At 40.7% G+C, this 25,394-nt stretch overlaps 1 protein-coding gene across 5 annotated transcripts in view; it reads right to left on the bottom strand.

Moving 5' to 3' along the window:
- The window catches only part of CD226 (CD226 molecule), a 97,541-nt gene that overhangs the window by 31,849 nt on the left and 40,298 nt on the right, over positions 1 to 25,394 (bottom strand). For all 5 annotated transcript variants that reach the window (XM_075993805.1, XM_075993807.1, XM_012779992.2 and 2 more), the window contains 2 exons: positions 19,359 to 19,706; positions 1,494 to 1,596 (listed from right to left, as the gene is read on the bottom strand). In XM_075993805.1, coding sequence (XP_075849920.1) covers positions 1,494 to 1,596; positions 19,359 to 19,706 — 451 coding nt within the window. The remainder of the gene's footprint in view (positions 1 to 1,493; positions 1,597 to 19,358; positions 19,707 to 25,394) is intronic.

The following is a 25,394-nucleotide window of genomic DNA, read 5'->3' as shown; positions in this document are numbered from 1 at the left end:
TCACTGAGGGGACAGGTGTCCCGCACCTTGAATGATGCCCAGGATTAAGGCCAAATTATGGGAAAACAGCATTTTAGTAGCAGACCAGATGGGAAGAGAGTTGGGTGTGTTGCAGTTTTAACAAAATGTGTCAACATCGGGGGAGTAAAAGAAGTAGAAAATATGAAGGAAAATTAGGCTTCGGTAAGAACGTACGGTACCTTTGATGACAGGGTTAATGACTTTTAACCTTATTCTGGAAGGAACGGGAAGACAATAAAAGGTATCAAACAGGAGGATGACATGCAAACCCAGCTTTTAGGACAGGAACCAGGAAAACTTGATGGGTTAGAGAGAAAGGATGAAACTGAGACTAGACCTCAGAGTATTACCAAAATCAAGTGAGCAGACATGACAGCCTCCACAAAGAGGAAGAGGTCAAGGATATGGAGATGAGATGGAGAAACCTACTGGAAATTCTGTGAACAAGCCACCGGGGGAGTAATACCAGCGGAGTAGTTATAGGTGAGAGGTGATGGATATATCCATTCGCCCGGAAAACACACACTAGGTGTGTATGATGTGCCAGACATGCAAAATACAGGCATCACAACTGTGGTTCTTTCCTCACTTCAGGAGATGACACTTTAGTTGGAACCATTAGAAGGAGTAATTCCAACCCACTGTGATGACAGCTAAGATGTGCAACACACACCTAGACAAATGGATTGGTAAACATGGGAGAGCTAGAAGGGCAAGGAAGCGTCAACCAAGAATATTCTAGAAAATTCCTAACTGTGTCACAAGACAGTAAAAGGGAAAGAAAACACAAACAAGTAAAAAACTCACACTTTTGTAGAGGTCAGATGGCTCCCTGCTCTCTCTGTGGTAGCACCCTCCAATCCCTCCTTCCTCAGCAATTATTAATAATAGCACCCAGGTTGCTTGGCTCAGAAGATATACAACTATTTGAAATTATGTTATTTGCTTATTAGAATGTGAGCCTCATTATGTCTTGTTCACTGCTGTGCACAATAAATATTTGAGGAATGAATAAATTAAGGCTTTGTCACTGTTAAACCTTGTTCTTCTTCTCAGAACCCCAGTCTTTCTCTCTCTCTCTCTCTCTCTCTCTCTGTCTCTCTCTCTCTCTCTCTCTCTCTCTCTCACACACACACACACACACACACACACACACACACACACACCACCCCCTCACTGACAGCTTTTTCCTTGGAGGAGGAGGAAGATAGGGTGGGAGACAGAACAGAAGTAACAGGCAGAACAAGAAAAGGAGGGACCACCAACTCCTACTAATTTTCATGTGAACTATTCTAGCTTTCCCCTCTAATACTACCACAACTTCTTCCCCTCCTTCCAGTAAGAACAGTACTCAAAAAAATACATATGTGGATGCTGAGACAGCTTGACAAATTAAGGAGTTAGTGATAGAGATCCTCCGACATCGGAATCACTCGGGGTGAACAAGATGCAGGATCAGCCGTACTACTCACCTGTTATAGGAAATGACAGTGCCGGTGGTAATTAGGATAACAAACAGCAACAATAAAACTGTCCCTCCAGCCATGAAGAGGATATATTGGTTATTGGTTTTACCTAGGAGGAAAAAAAATTATAGTAGGAATTAGGAATTCAACCAAAGGCAGAAAAAAGAAAGGTAGGAAAATGAAGAGTAACAATTAAAAATAACAAAGAATCCAATAAAAAAAATACTAAAGCAAAAAGATAATTTTAAGAGTCTTTTAAATATTTCTCACCCTGCACAGATTTTTCTTTGTCCCCTGATTAGGCTGGTTTTAACACCTTAGGAAGAACGAGAATATCAAGGGCGTGCATCCACGAAAGACATCACTTCATTCTACTAAGCTTCCAATCACACTCACAAAATCTTTTGTAGAAAAAAAAATTGAAATAATAAATAAATGAAGATTTCTTTTTATGTCTGATATAGTAAGTGCATTCAACACACACCAGTATGTCATTTTGGTGTTTATAAGTAGAATTTTGTTTTAAAAATATTTTGGCTCAATTTGTTAATGATTAAAAATAATTAGAAAAAAACATGTTATTCCAACTCAGTGTTTCAGTGGAAATTCACGACGGTCCAGGGATCTGAAATCTTCATCCTGGGTCTTTTACTATTTAGCTGACTGACCTCCAGAAACTCCCCTCGCCTTCTCTGCATGTGTCTCTTCGTCTGCCAAGTGGGAGCAAGGACGGCCGTCCTAATTACATCACAGAATCGCGGCAAGAATCTAATGAGTCAATAGTCAAAAGAGGGATGAGCTACTCCTAGAGAAATGTCCCCTCTGGAGCGTGACTCCAGTGAGGTCGGAGACCATTTTATCTTTTTATTGCATCCTCCTGCCCAGGACCCTCGCCACACGCCCCCACCCACGGCGCACCCTGCCACGCTTCACACGGGGAAGAAGCCCGTCGGTATCTGCTGCCGGTGGGAGTAGGGTTGCACTGAATCCTTGTGGTTGTCTTCATCGCCATCTCTCTTTGGGACAACACATCTGCCAATCCTCTACACACACACACACACACACACACATGCACACACAAACACACATGCACACACACACACATGCACACACAAACACACATGCACACACAAACACACATGCGCGCACACATGCATACATGCACACACATGCACGCACACATACACAAACACACACATGCCCGCAAACATACATGCATACACACATACACACACAAACACACACACACAAACACACACATGCACACACACACACAGAAAAGGGCCAGGTGAGCAGAGGGCAGCACAACTTTCCTCCCTTTTGAAATTGAAGCTCGGATGCTTGTACCGCAATTCCCAAGCCATGTGGAGTCCTACTGCAATGTGAGAATCACGGTTTTCGACCAACTCTTTCCGCCTTTCCCCCAGATTATTTCTTCTTCATACTCCACTATGTAGCCACAAGTGTTTTTCATGATAACTCAAGGTCTAGGCCCACTCATTCTTTTACAAGCTGTACTGCACAGGGAAACTAAGACAAATAATAAATGTTTTATTATTTAAACTTGTTGAAGCTAGATTTCACAGGTAAGCGAGCTCCTACGGTATTATTCTTTTTGTGACTGGCTTATCTCACTTAGCATAATGTACTCAAGGTTCATCCGTGTTGTCACACGTGACAGGACTTTTCTTTTTTAAGGGTGAACAGTACTCCACTGCATATATGTACCACATTTTCTTTATCCATTCACCTTTCTATGGACACTTAGGTTGTTTTCATATCTTGTCTCTTGTGGATAATGCTGCAATGAACATGTGAGTGCAGATATCTCTTGGAGGTACTGATTTCATTTTCTTTGTCTATATACCCAAGAGAGGGGTTGATGGGTCATATGATAGTTCTTTTTAAGTTTTTTACGAATCCCCATACCATATCAATAATGGCTATACCAATTTACATTCCCACCAACAGTGTACAAGGAAGGCTTCCCTCGTCTCCACATCCTTGCCAGCACTTGTTATCTCTTGTCTTTTTGATAGTAGCCATTTTAACAGGTATGAGGTGACATCTCACTGTGGTTTTGACTTGCATTTCCCTGAGAACGAGTGATGTTGAGCGTCTTTCCATAAACCTATAGGCCAGTTTTCTGTCTTCTTTGGAAAAACATTTATTTGGGTCCTTTGCACATTTTTACATTGGGTTATTTGGGTTTTTTTGCTATGAAATCCTGTCATTTGCCATAGCATGGATGAATCTGGAGGATAGTACACTATGTAGCAACTCCAGTATGATCTCAATTGTATGTGCAATCTAAAAAAGTCTAACTCATAGCAGCAGAGAGGAATATGGTGGTTGCCAGGAGCTGAGGAGGCAGAAAATGGGGAGACGTTGGTTAAAGGTACCAACTTTTAGTTAGAAGATAAGCAAGCTCTGGGGACCTAACGTACAGAACGGGGAGCCACAGATGAGTTAATTCAATTGTGGTGATCACCGCACAATGTTTACATTTGCCAAATCATCACATTGTACACTTTGAATATATTCGATCTTTATTTGACAACTAAACCTTTAAAAAAAATCTTAAAAGCAATTGTGCTCTTTGGGGCTTTTTGATACTTTCAAAATTTTCTAAATGACGAGTTGCTCTTGTAATCAGGAAAAAAAGTATAAAAATGTAAAGATCTGCATGCTTAAAGCAGAATAGCCTACCAAGTTTTAGTGGATACATCTAAAGTGCAGGACATAGAGACCTTTTTAGGACTGAGGATAATAATTAAAATGGCATTCTTTATTAAGCCCTAGATCATATGAATTTAGAAGTAGAACTCTTGAAAGTATGGCCATTTGTGTCACGCTGCTCAATCATAAATACAAATTTCAAATAGGTTCTTTAATATGAAATTTTTCACCCATTTTAAACCTCTTCTAGTAAAGTGTGACCTGTTAGAGTGAGATCCATTTATTCATTCAGCCTTTAAACACATAGCACTTCAGGGTGTACTGCGTACCTGGTACTGTAGATAAAGTGGTGGGTAAAACAAATCTGATACCTGATTTAATGGAGCTTCTATTGTTTCAAAAGTGCTGGACAACTTAAAAACAGGGAGCATTTTCCCTCTAGAAATAGGGTAAGAGCGGGGGGGAGGTATAGATAGATGTTCTATCCCCCCCCCAAAGACATTTCAATCTAGAGAGTCCCAGCCTGCAGCCAACACTGCTTGCTCTTCACCCCTTCCTTTGCCCTTGGTGGCTTTCAAGTGAATGACCACTACTCAGAACCAGGCTGGTATAAACACACAACTTGCTGGGCCTTGTAAGTCTGGGTGGCGTGGAAAGAAAAAATGAAAAGCAAATGGGTATGGATGCTTCAGGGAGTTAATCAATAGTTCATAACATTCGCTGTTTTCCTTAAGTTTTGCTAATAGATCTTAGGTTGAATAATGTCAGCCCTCAAGCCCTTCTCTCTAAAAAAGAAAGAATTATTGTCTGTTTTCAGCAGCCACTTTTTGCTGATGTTTTTCACTTATGTCCGGATTCACAGGACAAAAGTGTCTTGAACCGTAAAGCCATTATTTTCCCTTCCATCACAAAAGATAAATACAGTTAAAACAATTTGAAGCAAGTCAGTGAAATATATAAATGAATAATTTACTCCAGGACGGTGACCCTCCAGGCTACGTTTCTGCCGGTGACAAGTATTTATGGCTGAGTTATAAACCCTTAGAAAAGGCTCATGATAGAAGCGCTGCCAGATCCTTCCCTCAGAGCCGAGGGACAAGAGCGGCCATTAGTGTCTACTGTCTATCCTTTATTAGGGTGTGGGCTGGAGCCAGGGAGTGAAAAAACAAGTAACTTAGAACCCTAATAACTGGATCAAAAAACAAGCCATGGGGAAAACTCAGAGATCATGACCCTCTCATCTCTGGGGTTGAGGGGGAAGGCAGGATGAAAATTGAAGCCACAGTGAGATGTCACTTCACACCTGCTACAATGGCTTTTGGCATAAGATGAAAGATAAAAAATGTTGGTGAGGGTGTGAAGAAAAGAGCACCCATGTATCCTTTTGAAAGACAAATACCTCGTGATCTCACTTAGATGTGGAACCTAAAACAGTCTATTTCATAAAGTAGAGAGCAGAACGATTGCTACCGGAAGCCAGGCAGCAGCGTTGGGATGGAGAAAATGGGATTGTTGGTCAAAGGGTACAAAATGTCAGACTTACAAGAGGAATAAGGTGACCACAGTCATAATAATATATTATGTATTTCAAAATAATGAAGAGTAGATTTCAAATGTCTCACTTTAAAAATGATAGCTGGGGGATGGTCATGATGGAGACTCAGACTTTTGGGGGGAGGGGGGGAAATGGGCATTTATTGAAACCTTAAAATCTGTACCCCCATAATATGCCGAAATAAAAAAAAAGGAAAAAAAAATGATAGCTAAATGAGGAAATAGATATGTCAATTAGCTTCCTTCTATCACTGATATTACACACGTTGTACCCCGTAAATATATACAAATATGGTTTATCAATTTAAAATATTGATTTTAATTTTTTTTTTAATTTTAAAGAGAGAAGCCCACATATGAGATCTCATTCTATACATGGATGGAACGTACACAGTGAGTGAGTGCCCATGGAAGATGTATGTGTGAGCTGCCACATTCAGCGTTGTCAGGTCATTCCAAGTTTGACTCACTATACGATGCAGACAACTATCCAAACTTTGTCCCACTTTAGATAGTGGTTTGCCAAAAACACAGAGAGTTAAGAGGGGCCTAGCTCTGTCTTCTAATTCTTCTCCCTGGAAGACCTCACACAAGACACAATGGTTTAGACACTTTTTTGTGCCAACTGCAAAATGATGATAAAATTATCCATTGTAGCTATAGAACTTTAATACAGCATGAAGAGGTGCTTTAATATTTTAAGCACCACATGATATAGTTATTAAAAGTTCATGTTATATACACACTTAAATTTTATGTATACACATTCCAAATTAGGGTTAAATAAATCACTCATTTCTGTTCTTTTCGTGTTGAAATGTCATGCTGAAGTAGTCATATATAGCAGAGGAGGCTTGCTCCTGTAGCCAAAGCCAAGCTCAGCTTCCTGGGGAAGGGCAGAGACAGTGTCGACAAATACATACACCATAACTGTAGCTTTGGAGGACCACTGGAAATAATGGTAGCCCAAAGTTTGTTGAACTTTCCTGTATGCCTGAAATATGCATCAAGTAGATATTGACATGGTAATATTATTCCAGTTTTTCAAAGGTCAACTTTCTCTGTGCAAATCAGCTTTATACTCTTTCTATTTCAGAAACCTTCCCCTGTTTTATAGCAAGAAGGTCCTAGAGAATAAATTATATTCAGAGAATTAAAGGGCCATGACATCAATCTCTAATCCTTCTGAGTAAATAGCAACTGCTCTTCCTCAAAATAAAAGTACTATCAGATTTCAGCCGAGAAACATAAAGCTCAGAGAATCTAAAATAATTTTCCCGTCATTACAGAGCAAACCAGTGAGGGAAGCAAGTTTCAACCTGATGTACAAATTTTGTTATAATGTTTTTCTTTTGATGAAGAATAGTTGCTCAAATGGCTTAAGCCAGGCGTCCTCAAACTACGGCCCGCGGGCCACATGCGGCCCACCCAGGACATTTATCCAGCCCGCCGGGTGTTTTTGCCGCTGCTGCCTGTCCTGCTTAGCAGCCGACTCGTCCCGGGCCCACAGTGCGCATGTGTGGAATGTGCGCCCACTCTCCAACGGTCTGAGGGACAGTGAACTGACCCCTGTTTAAAAAATTTGAGGACCCCTGGTGAAGCAGTTTAAAACTGTATGTCAGTTGAGAAACATATAACTTACGACAGGCTGTAAGTTTTGCCTACGTCACATAGGATGACGGCATTAGCCACATTTGCTGGTACCATAATGGGCGTTGAACAGTACTAAGGGCCACAGTGCTCTACAGCAACTGGCGTATGGTGAGCTGATCTAAGTCAGCCTAGGAGGACAAAGGGATGGTGAACATCTTCAAACTGGCACATTTATTGAGAAAAGCTTCAAGGCTAACCCCATTATATTAGATATCTCATCTTTTTACCTGAATATTTCTTAGTCTTGCACTTCTTGCGCACTTACCTCAATTTTACGCACATACGTTATTTAAAGGGGACCATGTAGATACATCATAAGTCAGACAGTCAAGAACTGCACACATCTTGCTCACTGTCTTAGTGAACTAGTGTGAAAAAAAAAAGTGACTATGGCAGGCCTGGGACTGCAGTTTTGAGGACAGCCTGTGTACAACACTGGCCCTCAGCTCGTGTGTGGAAACTTGGATTTTCAGAGCCTCCCTACCATTCCCTAGCCGATAGAGTGGTTTATTGTGTCTAAACTGTTTGCACAAACCATGTGGCTTATGCTAAACATTTGCTTTTCTTCTGGGATATCAGTCAATCCTTCTGACTTGGACGCACGCATCTTATCCCCTGATTTTGCTTTGGATCCTTCTGCTGCCATAAGTTAGAGCCGCGAGCACAACGGCAGGCTGAGTGTCCCGAGTGCTGCTAGCGATTCCCAGACCCTGGAGAGGGAGGACCCCAAACACAACTGAGAGACGCCATTTTGGTCGTCTCTTAGTACTGATGGCTCATGTTAAGACGACATTTCCAATATATTATTGTAAGAACATATTCTTATACATATTTTATTTGAAATATAGATTACATGTATAATAAGCCTTATTTATGTCGGCAATAAGTAATGAGATGTTTTACATACGTGAATCTTCTAAATTAGTAAGACTTATTCCTTTCACATATCAAGTTTTTAAATTATCATTTTTAGATGGAAATAATTCCTTGCCTTACTAAACAGAGAATAATTAACCACCATGTGGGTGTCCCGAGCCATCACTCTGAGCACCAAGTCTTGTAGGATAGGTGACATCTACTCTAAATTACCTTTGTCTCACTACACTCTTAGAGTTGCATGTATTAATAATAGTTTCTTTTTATTATTCTGTTGGTCTCCTAACTCACTACAAGCTGTTAGCAACCTCAATTTTTGTCTCTCAGTACTCCACAGTCTAGCATTTCTTAGCCACTTTTCTAATTATTAAAATTACTGTCAGTTTGTTATAACAGGAAGCCAGATACCTGAAAGTAAATGATCTCAACCAGGATTAAGAGACATTTTGAGTCAAAGCTGAGAGTGGCTATGTGACAATGTTACTATTATGCTTATCTAAAGCATGGAACTTGTTGCATCTGCTTCATTTCCTTTTTCATTTATTGGTATTTAATTTTTTTTTTTTACTTTGGAAAAAGGAGAGCTTTATTTCCCATAAAGGGTAATTTCTAATTCCTGGTTTTGTTCATGGCATGTTAAGACAAGTGAACACTAGAAATAAAACTAAACAGAAGCAGGCGTGGATAGTCTCGTACTCCGAGTGAAGACTCATTTTTAAGTGTTCATAATAATCACTTGGAGCCTTGCGAAATATCACTCTGGTTCTCAGACCTGGGGCAAAGTCCCAGCAATGCGTGCGGTTCAGCCAGCACGCCAGGGGATTCCGGTGCTGGTTCCCCAGAGCAGTTTGAGAAGCCCCTTCCAGGGGAGCTCCGGCAGCCCCAGCCCCCTCTCCCTGTTTTCTCCTCCCTCCCCTTCCTTAGAGCATTGACTTCAGAAAACTTATCATTGTAAGTGCCGTCTCTGTCTCTCTGAAAGGTATGTAAATCTTTGTAAAAGATGAATAAACCGCTTGTCAGCTTTGTGGTGGAGAAATGTCTTTCTCAAGGACCTGGGAGCCCTCCCCTTGAAGGTGGCGCCCTCTCTCCCAGTCTCTGCGGCAGGGCAGGCGCCTGATCTCCACAGGTGCCCCAATCAAGGTACAAAACCACCTCCTGCCATAAGATGTAAGAAGTTTGTTTTTCCTTCGAAGAAAGCCACTTAGCTAACACAGATGTCACCCCAGTTACCAGGTGGATCTGGGATGAGCTGTGTATGACAAATGGTGCTGAAGACTAGTTATCATTTATCTTCAGAACACGTATGTGACGGGTTGTGTCTACTTGGCTACGTAAGACAGTGAGATTTCTTTCTGTCTTTGCAATCTCTTAGCAGATTGCCTGTGCTATGCACCACGCTCTGATGTAATGTTTATGCAGTAATAAAATTGTTTTCTTTTTCTTCTACCTTTATGGGGCAGTTTACTGGGAAGCAAGGAGATTTTGTTTCTAATTATATTTCACTTGCACATTGCTATTCTTACTGTTGTTTAACCAGGTGCGACGCTGCATTACATTGTCAGTATTATGCTTATCCTCTGGATTACAGTGTTAATAAGACATTTTTTCCAAATATTCTATTGAAATCAAGATAAACAACCTGCTGTCTGTAGTTTGCCTTAAGATACACAATTGGTATACTCTAGTATACCCTATCATTTAAATATTTTATGTATTTAGCAGTACAATATAAAGTTGCATAAATATGACAGAATATAAGTGTTCAGAATGTTTTACTATAGAAAACAAACTGACTGTGGTAGGAAGTGCCCATAATCCCAACTACTCAGGAGGCTGAGGTGGGAGAATCCCTCGAGCTCAGGAGTTCAAGACCAGCCTGGGCAACATAGTGAGACTCCATTTCGAAATACATAAATAAATAAAAATTTTACAAATAGACTTTTGGTTTTGGGAGGAAAGGTTTCAGAAGTTAACCCCTTGCTGTCCCTAAAAGTTGAGAAACTATTTTTACTTTCCTGTTACTCCAACTCCAGTTCCAATAGTTAGTAAGCCATTAAGGTCTATGTACAAGAGCGAGAGAGCAAGATTTAAGTGAAAGAGAAGGAAGAGGGAACCTACAAAGGAAGGAGGGGGTGTGCTTGGGAACTTTCACCAGATTCACGGGAAGCCGCTCAAGGGAGTCCAGCGAGTGGCTCTGGTGAGGCCAGGGGGGCTGGGGGGGGAGGGGGGCAGGCGCTTTGTAAAGCCCAGAAGCCGTGTGAGAGCAGAGCTATCACCAGGTCTCTCTAACAAGAGCTGGTTCTCCTTTGCCCTGAAGCTGCTCCTAAAATTCCCCTGACCTGTTCCTGGCATGGACTTGACTTCATCAGCAACCAGCACCTTCCCTCATGACCCCAACACATGCTGCTTACTTTCCTTTGTGTGGAAAGCCTGCCTGGCACGACTCCACTGTGCGCACACGCCCCTAGAGAGAGGACAAGTCGGAAGAGGAGGAGGCCCACACTCAGCCTCTGAGTCAGCTGGAGCACCCAGAGACATAATAAAATAGTGGGAGAGCACCCCCTGCATTCCTTTGCCTGTATCGTTCTGTATGTTGGTCCCGTTTGAAGCCTACAGCTTGTAAAAGCCTCCTAAAAGGAAGGAAATGCTCTGTCACTCTACAGTCATCAGCTTCTGTTGTGATGTGTCTGTTGACAACGCTAATTTTTTTCTTCCACATTGAGCAGAAATACGGTGTCGTGTTAAGCATGAGAACGCTGAAACCGGTCTGCCTGGCTCTGAATCCCAGCTCCTCACCTACTAGCTATGAAGCCTTGAATGAGTTACTTTAAACTCTCCAGGCCTCACTTGCCTCATCTGTAAAAGGTAGATAACCATAGAGTTGTTGTGACAAATACAAGAATAATTACCAGTAAATCCTTAGAATAGCAACTGGCACACATAGGAGCACGATATGTCTGTTTATTGTTTAGTGGCCAAGAGAAAGCCCCATGTCACTGAAGTCTTATAACTGGTGCTTACTACTTTTTCCTTGGGCCCTTAGAAAACTTCAAAATTCAAACTATATGGCATATATAAAGACCTATATATTAATGTATTATAAATCACATACATAGATCTTTTCCGAATATGAAATTCAGCAAGCTTTCAAATGAATATTTGCCTCCAAATATTCTACCCAATTTTAAACGATTTTATGAAAAAATTTTTCACTAAGTGCACTAGAAAACATGAAAATCAATGCCTGGTGTAAGAAACAAGAACTCCAGTAATAATTTCAAAACCTGCAGCTTTATGCTCTAGAGTTTACTTACCCATCTGATCCCTCTTTTTCTTTTTTTAAGGAGCCAGTAATTTAAAAAGGAATTACAAGATTAGAATTCAAAACTAGCACTTTCATTTATTGGATCAGGAAGAGAAAATAGTAGTCAATATAAAAGCAAAAATGACTTGTTCTAATTAAAGTATTTGGGATTTGGCATTTGTATGTATGTTAAGTATGGTTGTAAAATTGCCCCCACAATCACATGTATTCATTGAATGTCTATCATATGACATGTGTAATAATAAACTTGTTGCTCCTCCTAACAAATGATCACAGATATCTTATTAATAATTCATGTGCCTACACATACACGCACACGCACAAATTAAAAGAGTGAATAATCTCTCCTTATGCTTCATGTAAGATATGAGAAACTGAAGACACAGTGACATCAGGACAACTGTACTTTGTAAGCCTGTATTTTTCTATATTTGTAAATTTGCCTCCTCTGTGGCCATGATTTGGGAACTTCTTTGATGTGAAGACACAGAAAACACCCCACCCTTTGTTAATGTAGTCTTCTCATCTCAACATCTACTTTGTGCTTTGCCCAAATCCATCATCATCATGATAAGGCTTTTTTTCATTTCACTCACTATTCAACACAGCCAAAACCATTTCTCACTTTTCACTTTCCACCAATTCAATTGAGAACATTAATATTGCAACTTTATACCTGTGGAAGGAAGAATCTCTTCTTTTGAGTTAATCAAATAAAATGCCACTCATATCTAAAAGATTATGAACACCATGACTATTTTTGAGTTCTACAAAAAGGTAAGTCATTGAATTGATTCTGAAAATAAATTTCAGGGTAGCCAATGAAGACTGCAAAATATTTATTTCATAGAAGTTGTACCAAAAGAACCCATGTTTTCCTGTTGAATAAATGTATTTTTAAAATCCCTGAATCATTTCAGTGCAAATAATAACTTTAAGATACAAATTGGGGTTCAAAGATATATTAATATCTCTACAAATGACAGATATATATTTATTATTTCCTGTCCTTTTAAATAATGTAGTCCTCTGCAAATCTACTATGTCATGTTTGAGTATTTGTCAATAGTCAAAGTAGCACATGTTTGAAATACTTCAGAGGAAGTTACAAATATAAGTCTGATTAATTGAGTTGTAATACCTAAAACAAGGATTTCTACTAAGAATGAAATGCCATTAATCTTATATAATGAACTAATTTTTTAAATTTTAAGTAATTTTCTACTTGCCTTTGGAGAAAGTTTTGCACAATCATCTATATTCAGTTTCTAAAATGGCTCTAAGAGACAATCACAAGCTGTTAACAATTCTGAGGTGCTTTTAGAATGAAACTTCCACACATGACAAGAAATTATAAATGGTTATTTTATAGTTGAAGTAATTAGGAAGATCTCTTAAATAAATGTGGCCATGCATAGATTCTAAGTGGGAAGAAAATCAGTACATTTGTCTGAATTTGAATTCCTACCTGTGGTCTAAATTCCTAGGGAAAGAAAAACTTCTTGTAAAGTTTCAAATTCAATCTGATGATAAATGACCAACTTCAGGATAGCAGTTCCTAGGATCAACTGTTTTCTAATTCTACCAACTTGCATTGTTTATACTGGTGTTCAATTAGAACTTGCTTTATGTACATGAGGTAGCAATATACACTCAATAACATTCCTTATATTATAGTGTCATCAAATCAATTTAATGTGTAACCTTTCAGAATTTCCTTCTCTCTGATAACAACTTGCCACTGTTATTCAATGCAATGTCTTACTTATCTATACAAATATTGTATGTATAAAAAATGACTGCAGACAAACATTCTAGAATTTTGTGTGTTAGAAGAAAAATGAATAAATCAATATGTAGGGCTTACAAAACAAATTAAAAGACCAGTTGCATTTTTTTTAAATGCAATGGTTCTCATAAAAGAACTGATTTGGGCAGAGGCAACTATAAAGTAAAGATGCAACGACATAATAAGCCATGATTGAGTAATCAACTCACTTGTGCAGTTGGAAACTATGCTTCATCTGGATACCCAGTTATCCCCTAGAATTTTAAAAGCAAAACTAAATTGGGCTGAAAATTGTGGTCGATCTGTTTCAGTGGAGGCTATTTTAACTTGTGAGCAGTGACACCAGTGCTCTGGGGTTCTGGTGGTGTGCTTCTATCATTTAAAGGAACTGTCATGGACATTTTATTTTCCATGCAGGTAAAGATAATAAAAGGCTGGGGTTCCTCACGCTATGTCGTGTAAACGGACAAATCTGTCAGCCCAGGCCACACCAGCTCACAACCCCTATGGTCTGCAACCTTCATATCTGTTCTAAATTCACAGCAGTGGGACAGAGGCTCTGGATTAACAAAATCCTCTATTAAAAAAAAAACCATTTTACCTATAATCTGAAAGAGTGCTGGAATCCAAATCAGCTGGGAGCAAACTGGGAACGAACTGGGAACAAACTGGTTGAATTTTGGGAGAAACTAAAGGCCACAGAAATAAATAAAATTTATTTCTCTTCTTCAATAGTCTTATAATCCAACCCAGGAACACAGAGTCTCAAAGTCAGTAATCGTCACCAAGCCATACATAGGCAAAAATTCATAGTCTATTCTTTTATCTTCTACTTGTCAATCCCATACCTCACAGAAGAAATACCTGGGAAGGTTCTCTTGACTGTGGCACTGCGATTTCCTAGTAAATGCTTTTATAATCCTAATTTACAAACCCCATCCTCCTGTTCCAGTGACCAGCAATTATGCACCATTTGTATTTAAAAGTGCAAAATAAGAAAATGAAAGTTAAAAAAAGAAATAGACCTTTCTGAAAGTTACATATGTAAACAAAAGTTCATGAAAATTTTCTCCCCAAACATTGCATTTGATCTTCTGAAAGTTCAGTTTCTTTGATCAGCAATCACTAAACCTCAAATGTTAATCATTGACGAAGAAAACCTAGAAATAATCTAACTAGAAGACTTGAACCTAAAACGAGCATAGTCCCTACTAGAATAAATGGAAATATTAACATATAATCAGTCAAGAACACTTACGGAGCATACTCTGGAAAGATACTGGGACAACTTTAAACAGAGATGCCATAATCCCTAATCTCAAGTAATTGCTGACAATAAGAGTTCAGGCCATTATAAATAGTTGCAGTTATTAAGTCATTCGAGGGTAGCAATTTTCAAGTTATAAAAGTTTGAGAAATGCAAGATACTTAATGGCTCAATGACGAGAAAGCAGTCCCAACTAATGTGGAAAAAACACGAAGACGTTGAGACCTGAAACTCTACAGGAAAGGAGGTGGATGTGGTGAAACTTAGTAGGTTGGTTAAGAAAAGAAGGTAGGAAAGTGTGAGTGGCTGTCTCAAGACACTGGGAAGCACAAACTGAGATTCAGATCACACTGACAACGTCTCTCTCCCGTGTCGGCCACAGTTGTGCCCAGGAAGAAGTAAAATTATCTCTGTTCACAGATAACATGATGGCATATGTATAAAACCCTAAAAACTCCACCAAAAAAAAAAAATTAAAAACAGAACTAATAAACGAATTCAGTAAAGTGGCAGAGTACAAAATCAATGTAGGAAAATCAATTGTGTTTCTGTACCCAAACTATCCAAAAAAGAAATTAAGAAAATTATCCCATTGACAATAGCAAAACAAGAATAAAATACTTAGAAATAAACTTGACCAAGGAGATGAAAGACTTGTACTGAAAATTATAAAGCAACTTACTCTTTATTAAATACTGCGTTGCCACCTTCACTCAAGAATTGATAGTGACTTTCTACGTATCACACAGACTCAAACATGTGTCCTGATAATAAGCATCATTTGTCCTATCTATGTTCCCTGATTTCTTTTATAATTCACTTGTGCTCTAAGTATATCTGATGAGTTAAAGAGGGAAAAAATAGAAAAAAGAATGAAGAAAAAGAGAAGGAAAATTTCTACTTTTTTTCTGAAAAAGCTAATTTTTCTACTGGTCAAACATGAATGTCTATGTCATCTGGGACTTTTTTCTATACATTAGCTAGCTTAAAGAGGGGCCTTACAAAGAAATCTAATCAATTTTCATATTATAAGTCTTTCATGTTATGTAGATCTTAGCATTCAAGCAGAATTTGTTATCAACCAGAACAGTACAAAAATGGCTTCCCTTTACTCACTTTGGGCATTTTCGGAAAGTATGGCACTTCGGCTACAAATGGAGAGTTTGATTAGGCAATGAGCTTTGTGAGCCAGGTCTGCTCATGGCCATATACCTGCTTACAGATGCAAAAGAAACCTTAACTTTCAAAAAGTTGCTTTGGTTGGGCCGGGTGGCTCATGCCCATAATCTTAGCACTCTGGGAAGCCGAGGCAGGTGGATCATTTGAGCTCAGGAGTTCAAGACCAGCCTGAGCAAGAGCAAGACCCCGTCTCTACCAAAAATAGCAAAAGCCGGGCATGGTGGCACATGCCTGTAGTTTCAGCTACTCGGGAGGCTGAGGCACAAGGATTGCTTGAGGCTAGGAGTTTGAGGTGGCTGTGAGCTAGGCTGACTCCACAGCACTCTAGCTGGGGCAACAGAGTGAGACTCTGTCTCAAAAAAAAAAAAACAAACAAACAAAAAAAAAAAAAAACAAGCCAAAAAAAAAAAATGTTGCTTTAGCATAGGCATCGGCCACTACCATCCAATTGATTGCTCTCTTGTCCCATCTCAACTCAGCCTTAACTTCCTTAATTTCTGTCTCTTCTTTACCAATAAAAAAGAAAAAAAAATAGTGACTTTCTTTGAGTGTTATACAAAATTCAGAATTTCACCAAGTTGTCACCTAATTTAACTTATCTGGTGCCATACGAATCCACAACTTGGACTCTGCCCCAGCCCAGTCATTCGATTGCAGCCACCTCCCCAGTCCTGCATATCCTGTGCTGCTCCCCGCAACCTGCCTTATCCTGACTCTTCGGCTCTAATCGCCGATGCCTCCTGCGAAACTTGATGGTTCAGCTGAGTGGCCTCATAGCTGCAAGAAGATCGCACAAGGACCTGAGTAAATGTACTTATCAGCGGCAAACATAAATTTGTTCAAAACTAATCTCCTCCAGAACTTTCTGTGCAAGCTGATTTCATTTCTTTTGTCTAAGTTTTTTTTTTATCATCAATCAGCTCAGTTTAAACAAGAGTAGTCTGCACATCATTTCATTAAATAGTAAAAGACTTCTTCATAAATTCTTTTGGTGGCACTTAAAATGCTTCTTTCATGACTGGCTATTTTGGTCATTATTAATAGGCACACATTGTCCCCTGTTCCTTGCCCTGGCATGCAGACAAGTTTCAAATTCAGGAAAGTATCTCTAGAACTATTTCAAAAGCTGGGGGAAGACCTACTATTTGTGTGTCTGCGTGTGTGTATGAATATGAGAGCCCTAAAAATCTTCCTTTTAGATCCAGTACTACCTACAAAAGAAGTTGATGGGAACTAACAAAAGCATGCACAGCCGTTTATAAAATCTGTGTCACAATCACCTTTCCCTTGACGGCTGAAATAAATTAGATCTGCCCCACATCTCATACCTGTCTCTCTGCTTTAATATCTACATCGATTTTTGACCCAACAGCCTCAAGACTTGAAATAATCAAATGGCCCCAGAGAAAGCACAAATGATCTATTTTGTTCTATGTCTAATTTTTTATATTCAATCTTTCACTTATAGTAATTGAAAAAAGGAATTAAACCAAAACACCCAGTCAATGGCTGTCATCTTCTGTCAATTATAACTTTTTACTAATGGATGTAAGGTCCAGTTGATATTCTTTCAATTTGTCAACTGAGTGTCAAAAAGCCATTTGCAACTGTTCAAGAACTCATGGATACTAACAATACTAACAATTAAATGCAATCATCTTCATTTCATTGGCAGATGTCTGACAGTGTTTATAATTTATGTACAAAGACATAGTTTTGTGCAAGAAACTCAGTCATGTTTGGACGAATGCATGGCATTTTTATTAATTAGTGAGAGTTAAATAATTACACCTCTTAAAAATCTATTACCTTCATTTTCTCTGTGATTGAAGACATTTATAATTACTTTTTCAGCATAAAATGGACAAGGTCTTAATTTCATATGTCTTTGAAAATGATTCTTGATGACATTTTTCTGAATAGAACATTTTCTGGTCTTGGTTTCTAAGAAAAGGTTAGTGTCTATTTTCACTCTTTCTCCTGGCCAGGTTAAAAAAAAAAACACTCTGTCCTTCAAGGTGTTTTTTAGGTAAAAAATATTTCCTGTCCATGTTTGAAGGAATATAGTCAACATTTAAAATGAGGACTCTCTGCTAATTTTTCCTCCCCCAGATATTCCACCAACTGCTCTTTTGCATTAGCTTCTAGGGCCCCTGTGTGTCTCACTCACAGTTCCCACTGTCATTCAGAGGAACAAAGAAGGCTTGATGTGGTGAAGGTGATGGTGCATTAAAAAAACAAAAAACTGCTAGCTATCCCCTGGCAAACATCCCCCTTGTTACACACAGCTGCCGCAGCAGCAGCGATACAGGCTGCTGTTTACACAAAACCTTTCCTTCTTCATTTTCAATGCAGGAAGAAATATCAGTCCGCACCATAAGCAGAGTCTGTGCTGGGGCAGCCCAAGCCTAAGAAGTCTCGGCTCTAAAAGTCCAAACACGAGTCAAGGTAAATGAACTGGTTAATGGCATATGAAAGAGAGAGGAGAGAAAGAGAGAGAGAGGGGAAGGAAGGAAGGAAGGAAGGAAGGAAGGAAGGAAGGAAGGAAGGAAGGAAGGAAGGAAGGAAGGAAGGAAGGAAGGAAGGAAGGAAGGAAGGAAGGAAGGAAGGAAGGAAGGAAGGAAGGAAGGAAAAAAGGAAGAAAAGGGAGGGAGAAAGAGAAAAAAGGAAATTCTCATCCCTGACGCATCCTCGGGGAGGAAGGAAGCTTGTCCAGAGGCAGAAGTGAAAGTCTGAAATTGCTTTCCTCCCACTCGACTGTAATACAGGCCTCTATAAAGACCTCTCTCTATAAGGGCCTGTCTATATTTGCACTTGTGTAAGTGAAAAGAAAAAACAAATCACATTTTTTAGGTAAGAAATATTGTTTTCACTCTCCTGCAAGGGTGGTTCTAGGTCTTGTGGGGCCTGGAGCTCACAAAATTTAGGGCTTCATTATAGCAAAGGAGACAAATTACTAATAACAGGAGTCGTGAAGTGCCTTGGGCGGGGCCTGCCTAGGTGGAAACCTTGACGGTCAGTTTTGTTAGACGTAGCCTTAGTCTGTTTCTGTGCCCAAGCTTGAAAAGGCCTGAGACAAACAAGGCTCAGATCAGGCAAGCTGGCAACCACATTACCAAAACCCCACTCAACTGGCACATACGGCTCTAGGCTACCTGGGCATTCCAACACCTCGTCACCGCCATCCACGATGTTAATGTGATTGAGAAGATAGGAGTTAGATAGCTGAAACAGGTAGGCTGGAGATACCATGTGTTTTTCAGACTTTTACTAAATTTTTTTTTTTTCAAATTTCAAGAATGCGGCAGATAAGAAAACAGGGAAGATCATTGTTGTTATATTTGTGATTAATAGATCTGTAAGATAAAGGAATGCTAAACACTAAAATTTAATAATGGCCAAGTCACCTAAATTCAACCATTTAAAAAAAACAAATGCTGCACGTTAGTCACATCCAATGGACGTGTTTGCCACAAACAGAACGACAGAGGCCGGTCCGCAGTGGCCATTTCTGCGTCTGACGCTTGAAGACGCCAGTCACGCACTCACCGTCAGTCACCGTCAACCTCACGACGAAGGTCTCGTTCTCTCCCGTGCCGGCCTGGAAGCAGCAGCGGTAAAGTCCTGAGTCAGAGGCGGTGACGCTGGGAATGACGATGAAAGTCCCCCTGCTTCCCTGGGTGCAGGTGGTCAGTATCTGCCTTTGGTATTTTGAGGTGTAATTTCTGCCTTCGAACAAATTGCAGCAAGTTAAGAGGTCGATCTGGTGGGGCTGGATCTTTTCCCACGTAACCTGTTGCACTGGCCACTTCGTTGGAAGCTGACAGAGGAGCGTGACATTTGTCCCAGGTTCTGAGACGATGTGGCTATTTGATGGCACAGCCATCTCAAAACTACCTGAAAAGAAGAAGTAAACAATTAGACACGGTGTGTCAGATGTTTGGACACAGAAGTGGAAACTCCCCAGAAAGGTCTACCGAAATGATCGGCGATGCCAGTTAACACAGTTTCATTGATTGTAAATGGTAACTTTATACCACATTTTTGAAAGTGAAAGGACTTTTTTTTTTATAGGTGGGAGATAACTAGAAAAGAGGATGCATGTTCACACCTAATGTCTAAAGTGTTACTTGGTTGACCATGTAACAAGAAACATAACCAAAACCCCTGGTGCTTTTTCTTGATAGTGATCATACCAAGAGGCTGAATACCAGTATGAGACTCTCGTGCAATATAACGCAGGGCGGGTGACTCAAACGCTGGCTTTGGGCATCAAATGCCAGGTTATAATCATATTGAATAAGATTTGAAGGGTCATACAAAGATGCCAAATCATTCATTGAATATGTACATGAACTCATTTTTCAGATGTACAGGACTGTCTTATGCAAGGTAAAACAGGGACCAACATGTGGCACAAATTTCTGGTACCAGGAAAATCCTCCAATAGTCTCCCACCTTCCCGACAACACATCTGGGGTTCCCAGCACAAAGTACTCGGCAAATTCTTGCCAAATATCTAAGTCAGCCGTTCTTACAGTGTGTGTGGAGGACCCAAGATATTCCCGCGTCCCTTTCGGGGATCTGCATGGTCAAATCTATTTTCATAGTAATATTAAGAAATATTGTAGTTTAATTTCATCACTCTCATTCTCTCACAAGTATACAGGAGATATTTCCAGAGGCTCTGGTGGCTATGAAAATTTTTGTGTTTTAAATTTTGCTCAATATTAATTTCTAAATACAGTAAATTTTAATATGACAGATATAACCTATACTCCTTGGGGTTCCTCAATAGTTTTTAAGAGTATAAAGGGGTCCTGAGACTGAAAAGTTGGGAACCTAATCAAGAATCAACTTCAGAAATGATTTCTGAAAATTAAGATTTCCCAGGGTTGTAATGCAGGGATCTATTTACTAGTGGTCCACACCTTCTTTTATCTCATATCAGGGGTCCTCAAACATTTTAAACAGGGGGCCAGTTCACTGTCCCTCAGACCATTAGAGAGTGCGCACTGTGGACCCGGGATGAGTCGGCTGCTAAGCAGGACAGACAGCCACAGCAAAAACACCCGGAGGGCCGGATAAATGTGCTAGGTGGCCCGCATGTGGCCCTCGGGCCACAGTTTGAGGATGCCTGTTTTGTATCTTTACTGCTGCCAACAAAGAATTCTGACCTGCTGTTTATGAAGTCTGAGGAAGTGATGATATCACAAAGCTCACTGGCACTAGAGGAGGAATGCAAAAAGTGACAAAACATATGTCATTTTATCTACATGACAGTTTTTCTCAGGGTTGGCCTAGGAGCCACTGTCTTGGCTTATAACAAAAGAAAATAAGAAAGAGAGGAGGGAGGTGAGGGGGCAAAAGAGGAAGGAAAAGAAGAGAGAGAGAGAGAAAGGAAGGAGGGAGAGAAGGAAGGAAGGCAGAGAAGGAGGAAGGAAAAGAAGCGAAAAAAGAAGATACCACATTTGAAGAAAAGAGTGAACTAATGTCTAAAATACAATAGGCTGTGCTATCTATCACATATTAAACTAGGACACTATGTCTACGATAGTTTCAGCCCCACAGGAAACAAGCTTCAGCAGGTGGTTCCAAGTGTCAAAACGTTGTCAAGAGAAACCTTGGCACTCAAGTTTTTTGTCTGCAACCAAACAGCTGCTCGCCAAAGTTAACACTTTACCCACATAACAGGCAGACAGAAAACATTTCATCTCTAAGTAATAAACCAACACAAGAAAAGGAAAGGAAAAAAAGGAAAGGGAGAAAATTCACAAGAAATGGCAAAAGAATATATGTAACCTTAACACTTGCACCCCCATAATACGCTAAAATAAAAAAAGAAAAGAAAAGAAAAGAAAAAGAAAAAGGAAATAAAAGCTTAAAGGAAACAAAAGGCAAATGAAAATAAAAATTAAGCCAAAGAAAAGAAGGAAATGAGGGACAATATAAAGAAAAGGCTAAATCAGATACTAGTGTACTGTGTTGGAAAAATGAAATAACATGAAAGAAATGGGAGGAAAGAAAAAGAAACAAAATCTTTACTCCAGCCATTCCGGACCCTTGGCAGTGAGAGGCAGGCCGGCCCTGGCACGGGTGGCTGTGTGTCTTCAGGGCTCACACTCACAACGATTCTGTTTTTTCTTCTCTCAGGATGCCTCCCTCCTCCAATCTCAGTTTTCTTTATCTGCCCATCTAACCAAACCTGCCCTCAGCAAGCCACCCCGTGCACCTGTGGACTGAGGTGCAGAGTAGCGTGGTGGGGAAAGTCTCCGTGGCGGGTGGCCGGGCCTCAGCACCACGGGTGCAGCTGTGTTTAGAGGAGCAGCGTGCAGGGAGTTCGCGGCAGAGGCTCCAGGTGAGGAGCCAGACCCACCTCCCATAGACTCAGATGAGAACTGGAAGCAGCAGGACCCTGTCCCCAAGGCAGGTGGTTCCAAAGCACAAGGTAGCCCCTAACTAAGCCTTCCTGCTCAGAGTAACTGGTTGGTGCCAGATGAAATTGAACCCCACACCACGAGGTCTGCAGAACCTTCCTTGCCTCAGACGTCGCTTGTGGCTGTTCGGATGCCCAGGCCCCCTGCACAGGCTGATGGAAGGCTGCCCAAAGTGACCTTGAAAACAGCAATTAGGAAGAGTCCTTGCAAACAAGAAGCCCCAGCATCCGGACAAACTTAGAATTGCAAAGTGAATCCACGTAAGCAGGGACCAAGATGTCACAGTTAATTGGGAAGAAAAAAAGGTTGACTTGAATTTAATCCTAAAATAGAAACAAAAGTAATAAAAGCCAATTTATTCTATACTTAGAATACTATATTGAGCCATGTATTAATTCTTAGAATAAACAGAGCACAGACTGGGTTGTTTTTACATGGTTTGTACTGCAGGATATCATGATGAAATATTCTGTATCTTGTGTCTGACTTTTCCGGCTAGATAACAGATCATTCTTGAAAATTATTTCAGTGTTCCATCGCCTTCTCCAAGCACCACTTGGTCCCAAACATGGGTGGGCACATCATTCCGCACAAGGCCCTCGCATGCCAACACTTCCCCGGCTGCAACATCCTTTACAACAACAGCTCTGCAAAGTCCTTTACCAACTTCACAAAACCCTGCACCTTTTTACTATCAGCTTATAAGCCCAAACTTCCGTATAGATAGACCTTTGTATCATACACCACTTGGAACCATGTTTGGCATAGAGAAGTCAATTGATATTTTTGAATAAAAAACTATTTATAATTTCACCTTGCAGTCAATATGCGATGTATTTTTATTGATTTGAGGGGTATTTACACCTATAATAACCTGATATTAAGAAATATATTTAAAATGCTATTCGTAATGCCTAGGCAACAATTATCAGCATCCGCAAATTCACAAAAATACATCGATGTTTCCACAATACAGCCGTAGCAGTGGCAGCCTTGCCAAAATAATCAAACCTGATGTTGACCAGGCCTCCAAATGTAACTACCAATTTACTGATCTACAAAGAGCAGAGAAATGTGCTAAATGACGCCATGGGAAAGCAATCCGTGGGAATATAGTAAATTCAAAGCAACAACAAAAGAATTGAGAAGGGGAGAAAGAACAAGCAAGGAACCTACGGCGTAGAAGAGATGCAAGAGACACATTAAACTGTTACGATACGTGGAACTTGAAAAAAGGCATAGTCGCGGAACTGGAGAAATACTAAGTAGACATTTAATAATTTTAAGGAATTATTGCTGTTTTTCTGCGGGTGAGAGGATGATGGTATTATGTTTATGTTAAAAAATGGACTGACTCCTCATCTTCAGAGATCCTGACTGAAATGTTTATAGATGAGATCATAGAACAGCTGGAATTTGCTTCAAAATAACCAGGGAGAAGAGCAAGTGCGAGAAAATATAGAACAATAACATCAACCCAAACTTGACAGTCGGTGAAGCTACGTGATGGTCACGTGGCAATTCATTATACTACTCTTTGTATTCACATATATGTTAGAAACTTCCATGTTAAAAGATTTTAAAATATTTGTACAAAATTTGAGAAGTGAGATAACTAAGCTAACGTGAGGCACCTGCTTCGTGAAAGGTCCTTCACACACCCAGTCTCTAATCCTCGAAACGATATAAGCTGATGGTACTAATGTGCCTGTTTCACTGATGGGAAAAAAAAAAAATGCTTAAGTAGCTTTCCCAGAGAGCTGTGCTGGCAATAGCAGAATCAGAAATCGAACAAATTCCTTTGGTTTTCAAGCCCACACATGTTTCACGACACCACCACCTCTCACCTCTCCCCTCCGTCTTCAACCTCTGCTTCTAAATGGGCTCTTTCCTCGCCTCCAAATAGGATCTTTCTCCCACCCCTGAAGACCAACTTTGGGTGGATGCTGGGGGCCATCCAATCCCTGCTTCTGCTTCCCTGTTCATTCAGACTTGGGGCAGGTGCGTCTCCCTCCTGGCTCTGCCTCCCCACGTCTCGCGAGTGCCTCGACACAACCAAGCATCCATCTCCACCGCTCAACCCAGTCTGCAGACGTCACCAATGTCCCTGACCCTGAACACTAGATGTCCGGCCCTTCGGGAAGCACTCGACCCCCTGGCGTCTGTGACATGGCGCCTTCCTGCTTCTCCTCTCTCTTTTCTAACCTCCCCCCACTGTCTCCTGCAGGGTTTCTCTTCCTCTGTTGGTCCTTTTGAAATGGGGTTGTGCCCTGGGAATTCCACTGCTCTTCCCTCTCTACTCTCCATCCCTGGGTAGCTGCCCACTCTCACTACCCAGCCATTGCTTGCATGGGGATGAGGTGGAAATCATTATCTCCCGCTCAGTAGGACCTCTCCCCAGGGCTCCTAAAGCACTAAACAAAAACTCGTTCTTATGATGTTTAAAACAGACAAAAAAATTAAATAGCCCAGATTGCCCTAAGCCATCTGCAAGAGCACTGTGGCTACACCAGCTAATTGGAAGTGACGGCGGGCGATAGTAGCTTCACGTATTCCCAACTGTGCCTCGACTACGAATATGCTTAGCTGAGAACTTTTCTAAAATCTCTTAGTAGTGACCCACATAAACACAAAATAAAGTGTTGACTACATGCTGACTAAGGAAGTATTCTAAAGTAGCCTGACATAAAGCTCCCAAAAATAGGCAAGCAAAAGAAACAGACACACTAATTCCCAGTTACAAGGAGGCAGCAAAGAGCAGAAGGTGGAGAGAGAGCACCTTGCCGGGCGCAGGGCAGGCGGTGTGGGAGGAGGGAGGACTACCCAGGGCGAAGGAGGAGCACAGACCCACAGGGCTCAGTTTCCCTGGAGGAACTTGGCGCCCCTCACGGTTTGGCCTGTGACAGACAAAAAGTGAGAAGGACAGTCATGGTAGACACCAAACTGAGGGGTCAAGTGGCTTCAAGCAGACAAGAAACCAGAGCCCCCAGGAGCCTTTAACCTAGAACACAGCAGCCTTCGTGGGAAGATGCGCCAGGCCGACTCCTGCCCGCCCGCGCAAACTCACTGCGGTGTGTTCATTGCAAACGCAGACAGCAATCAACGTATCGGATCGCATTTCCCTAAAAAGTTGCAATGTTCCCCGATG

This window comes from Microcebus murinus, chromosome 17 (genome assembly GCF_040939455.1).
Source record: "Microcebus murinus isolate Inina chromosome 17, M.murinus_Inina_mat1.0, whole genome shotgun sequence".
Lineage (NCBI taxonomy): Eukaryota > Metazoa > Chordata > Mammalia > Primates > Cheirogaleidae > Microcebus > Microcebus murinus.
The sequence above is the reverse complement of the archived record's forward strand: the minus strand, read 5'-3'. Positions and strand labels throughout refer to the sequence as shown.